The 4,921-nt window shown below is 40.4% G+C and overlaps 1 protein-coding gene across 1 annotated transcript; it reads right to left on the bottom strand.

The window, feature by feature from the left end:
- Positions 1 to 2,343: 2,343 nt before the first annotated feature.
- LOC133806814 (uncharacterized) lies at positions 2,344 to 4,148 on the bottom strand. Its single transcript, XM_062244902.1, has 3 exons — positions 3,620 to 4,148; positions 2,927 to 3,435; positions 2,344 to 2,811 (listed from the first exon to the last, which is right to left on the bottom strand). The coding sequence occupies exons 1-3, from the start codon at positions 4,146 to 4,148 to the stop codon at positions 2,344 to 2,346; spliced, it is 1,506 nt and encodes a 501-aa protein (XP_062100886.1).
- Positions 4,149 to 4,921: the final 773 nt, after the last annotated feature.

Below are 4,921 nucleotides of genomic sequence, written 5' to 3'. Positions count from 1 at the left end.
CATTTGTATCTCAAACTTATTAACGTGAGATACCGGGTCACCGTACCCATCAAAGTTCGGAAGCATAGGCATTTTAAACTTGCTAGGGGTCTCTGCCATAGCTATCCTCTGGACGAAAGGAGTGCCTTTCCTCCTGTCGTGGTCGATGTGAGATGTCCTTCCCCCGACCAGCTGTTGCACCGCCTGGTTGAGGGCATCTATCTGGGCTTGTACAGCGATAGAAATCGCTGTGGCCTCTGTTGCTGGGGGGATGTACTCGCCATGTCGCTCGCGGCGATCGTTGAGCACATCTCTCAAGTCCTCGTCTCTTCTTCGTTGTTCGCTACCCCTGAGCCGGTTGAAGACATTATTTTGCCTGGGCTACCCCCCAGCATCTCGTCTATTGGGTTGGCCATCTTGAGGTATCTGGCTCCCGCCTCTACCTCCTTCTTCATTCCTCCGACCAGCATTTCCCTTGCTTGAGTCGGCTTCATTATACCCATGGCCATCTCTGAATCTTGAATGGCTATGGTGGGATCGACTGTTCCCTCGATTTCCATCCCTGGCTGAAACGTCCCGAGCGTTAGAGGGTGGCCTGCGCTGGTCGTTGTGTCCCCATGCATTATCATGCCGTGGGGGACCTCGGACCGCAGAGCCTAACTCCGAGTTCCTCCTGTTACCAGGAGGATTCTGACCTCTGTTCGGTAGGTTTGGCTCGTCGCCCCTATGGCGTCTAGGACTGCGAGGCTAATGCTCGGTCCTATTCTGCCTCTGATGCGGGGGATTGCCGCGACCAGCTTGGGATGGAGGCTGTGCCTCAGGGTCCAGTGGGACATCGTCGTGGGGCACTTGAGGCTGTTCGGGCCTCTGCGGGCTCAAGGGTTGGATAGGCGGGCTAGGATTGGTACCCCTGTGGGGTGGCCCATTCGCAGGATGCTTAGGCTGCGAGGCAGGTGCAGCCTGATTCCTAGCCAATTGTAAGGCTGCCTCGAGGGCTACCATGGCTTCGCTCTGGCGACGGTCCATCTCCGCCTGCCTCTCACTTAACTCTGCGCGCTGCCGTTCAATCTCTTGCTGCTGCCGCGCCATGATTTCAGCAGCACTTTCTTGGCTGGCCCTCAGATTGGCCAGCTCTTCATGCAACGCCCCCAAGGTACTCTTCAGCATTGCGTCATCCATTTCTTCCTCCTCAAAGTCCAAATGTGGCTCATCCTCAGCCACGCTTGCAGGAGGAGGAGGAGGCGGGTTTGACGGTGCAGCGGCGGCCGTCTGTCCAGTTTTCCTTGCAGCTTTTGCCATTGGTTTTTTCAACGATGATATATCAAGCTCTCAATGAAAGCACCAGAATGTTGACCCAGATTTTGGTCAACTGACACGGAATCAGAATATGCTTGACGTGAATGAATGCGTTGAAAAGAACGTGATGACAAAAATAATAAGAACACGATATTTTATAGTGGTTCGACCCCAGGATCTGGTAATGACCTACGTCCACTTAGATTGTTATTGATGTGAGAATCAAAGGAGTGATAAAAAAACTAGGGTTCAATGAGTTTCACTAACCTCTGAAGAATAATACAATATTTCAGGTAGAATTACTCTAGTCTCCAATAATTCTAAAGCCAAAAAAAAGTCCCTTCCTTGAGCTATCTTTCTCTATTTATAGGCTTAAGGGGGATTACATGAATCTGTTACAGATATTCTCTCCTAAATAATCGGATACTCAGGAGATTGTGTGAGTCAATTTCGGGATTTACAAAGATCTTTATAGAAACACTACGTTGCATGTGGAACCATCGACCAGACTGGTCGCAGGTAAGACTAGGCCGCCTACTGCTTATAATATGCCTTCTGGTCGATATCCTAGCAGAATTCCTCCAAGTGTCAGCCACCTGTCCGTGAATAACTTACCACGTCATCTATGCCAGTATTTTGGATAACAGTAACTGCCTTTTTTTTTTCTTTCTATTTTATGTGTTGTAACCAGGCACTTGAATCTTCAGATTTTGAATATCTTGTGTTGGAACCAGGAAGTTGAGTATCAAGTTTATAATATTCATGTTTTTTTTTTTAAATTTGTGATTATATAATTATGTTTTTAAATCGTTGGTTTCATTTATATATAGTCGTTTGTTAAATTTACTTATAGTATCTGTTTTTTTTTTCTTTCTATATTATGTGTTGTAACCAGGTACTTGAGTCTTCAGATTTTGAATATCTTGTGTTTGGAACCATGAAATTGAGTATTAAGTTTATAAAATGTAAAATGCTTAAAAAGTTTGTACTTTTATTGAAGTAGAAAACATTAGGATATACAATTTTATTACATCAATTGAAATTGTAGTATATCTATTCTTTAGAGAATTATTTGTCTATTTTCTTTGACTTTGTTGGGTTTCGCTGCTTTGGGATTGGTTCATTCCTGCATGTTTTTCTATTATGTCCTGGCTGCGCGCATCTTCCACATTTTATCTGCACCTTTGGTTCTCCTCTAGATCTGATTCTTTTCCTTCTAGGGCGGCCTGGTTGTTTTCTTGATTTTGGTGGTAGGACAATTTTGTTTAAAGTCTCTGGCAGTGTCCATTCGCTTTCATTTGGCAATGGATGAACAGTTGACTCATATGTTGCTTTCATAGTTGTAGTTTTGTAGTAATCAGCAACATAATCATATGTTTTCAGCCGTGTTTTGGCGAATACTGCTATTGCATGTGCACATGGTATTTCATCTTGTTGGAACCTTTTGCATTCACATGTTTTCTCCATTAGGTTGACCAAAAAATTTCCTTTCTGTTCAACCACAACTTGGTACAGTATAGTGTTTACTGGGAAGACCTGTTTATTTTAGTAGAGGAATACATGTTAGAAACTGGATACTGTGATATTTTTTAGTAACTGGTTGCTAAAAGTTTTGGTAAATAATATTCAGTGCTCAATATATGTCAGGTACCTGAAATTTAATGGCACGAATAAAGTTTTCTCTAAGCACAGTTTCAATATCTGTTGTTACTTGTGTGAATGTTCCATTTGCTTCGTTACCATTTTTCCATACCCATTTTTGAACTAAACTTCGAAGGCCTTCCATCATTGTAGTGATTGGCAGCGTTCTTGTAGCTTTCAATGCAGCATTTATTGATTCGGCTATATTTGATGTCATCATTGTATATCTTCTTGTTGGAGCATGGCATCTAGACCAAGTTGAATATCCAATTTTTTGTAAATACGGTCTTATGCGTGTGTCAATCTTGTCTATTTCATGCATGTAGTGCTCAAATGATTGTACCCTGTATGCCTTTGCTGCTTTGACAAAGTTTAGGTTTAGGTCCTCTCCATGGACACCGAAATTGACTTTGATGTTGTTTAACAGGTGGAATATGCATGCTCCATGGAAAGCTTTTGGGTATACATCGTCTATAGCATTTTCTATGCTTTTGTGCCTGTCTGAAATGATTGTCATACCTGTTTGCAAAATCACAATGGAGTAACTGGTTATTCTGTCCTAATTGAGTAACTGGTTTCATTAATTTATATGATTGTTATTTTTTTTACACTGTTTTTATTATTTTATTGCTGGATTATTATTAAACTGATAATTTTATGTGTTTAGTTTGTTTCAATAAGAATATAAAAAAGAAAACAGTACCTTCTCTTTCTCCATATGTCTCCTTTAGCTTTGCGAAAAACCATAACCATGATGAATCATTTTCAGAGTCTCCTATTCCAAAGGCTAATGGAAATATGTTGTTGTTGGCATCCATTGTTGAAGCAGTGAATAAAGTTCCCCCAAATGATGTCTTCAAGTAAGCTCCATCTATTACAATGACTGGCCTACAGTGTTTCCATCCTTTGATGGAATTTGCAAATGCTAGGTACATATATTTGAAGTGATCTTTATTGTCTGTAACCAGGTGTGTTATTGTACCTGGGTTCGAGACTTTTAGCATGTGAAGGTAGATGGGAAGTTTTTGGTATGAATCATCTTGGTTTCCCCTTGCCAATTCTAAAGCTTTTTCTCTTGCTCTCCAGGCTTTTTGGTACCCCATTGAAACACCATAATCATCTAGCATGTCGTTGATTATGCCATGTGGTGTGTGTACTCTCTTTATTGACATGTATTTTGATTTTATTAGTTCCCCAATGACATTGCAATTAGCCTGCCTGTGGTCTTCCATAATGATATCCAAGGAGTAGGTGTGAGTTTTTACATACTTTCTGATTTTAAATGTTTTTGTTTTCCTGAACTTTGAAGCTCTAAGTAACCAGTTACAATTGTCATCCACACAAGTTACCAGGTACTCTCTCGGTTCAGATCTTTTTGTCTTGAATTGGATGTTGTGGATCATAGCATAATTACATAGTGCAGATTTTAAGAGCTTTTTGTCCTTATAAATCTAGCCTTCTTCAACTTTGAAAATTTTATGATCAGTTATAATTTCTGTTTCTTCTTCTCTTTTTCTTTTGTTTTCTTCTGTTCTCTCTATGATAAATTCTGCTACATCATCAGCTATGTCTGTAATATTTGGGAAGGTTTGTTCCTGGTTATTTCTCGTGTAGGTTGCTTCGTCATATTGTAATTCTGTAGCTGATTGCTCGTTGTTTAGTTGAAGAACTAGCTTTTCTAAATCTGTGTTTTGTTTTTGTGTTTCTTCTTCATATGTATTGTGTTGAACAGTTTCAGCTATTGTTTGATCAACAGTGGTGATTCATAGTGGTAGCTCAGTTACTTCATTTTGCTTCTTTTTCAGCTCAATGTAGAATAGGACTGAATTGTCAGTGAGTAATTTCATTGGTGGCATACCTGGTGATAACTGGTAACTCAGCTCAATATTTTGAATATTGCATTTTATCTCAGTTTTCACTAAATGAACCAAATTGTTTAGAGAACAATTTGTTGGTATTATCAGTCCAGTCATGGTGTAGTCATCATACTGATATCTATCTGTCC

This window comes from Humulus lupulus, chromosome X (assembly GCF_963169125.1).
Source record: "Humulus lupulus chromosome X, drHumLupu1.1, whole genome shotgun sequence".
Taxonomy (NCBI): Eukaryota; Viridiplantae; Streptophyta; class Magnoliopsida; order Rosales; family Cannabaceae; genus Humulus; species Humulus lupulus.
Note: the sequence above shows the minus strand (reverse complement) of the source record. Positions and strands in the feature narration are given on the sequence as shown.

Bases quoted from the DNA above. Each gene is read 5' to 3' on its own strand.
- LOC133806814 (XM_062244902.1), bottom strand. From the start codon at position 4,148: ATGGAAGACCACAGGCAGGCTAATTGCAATGTCATTGGGGAACTAATA. The intron at 3,436-3,619 runs GTACTGTTTTCT...TTTTGCAAACAG, and splicing joins GACATATGGAGAAAGAGAAG to GTATGACAATCATTTCAGAC. The intron at 2,812-2,926 runs GTACCTGACATA...TAAAATAAACAG, and splicing joins TTCGTGCCATTAAATTTCAG to GTCTTCCCAGTAAACACTAT.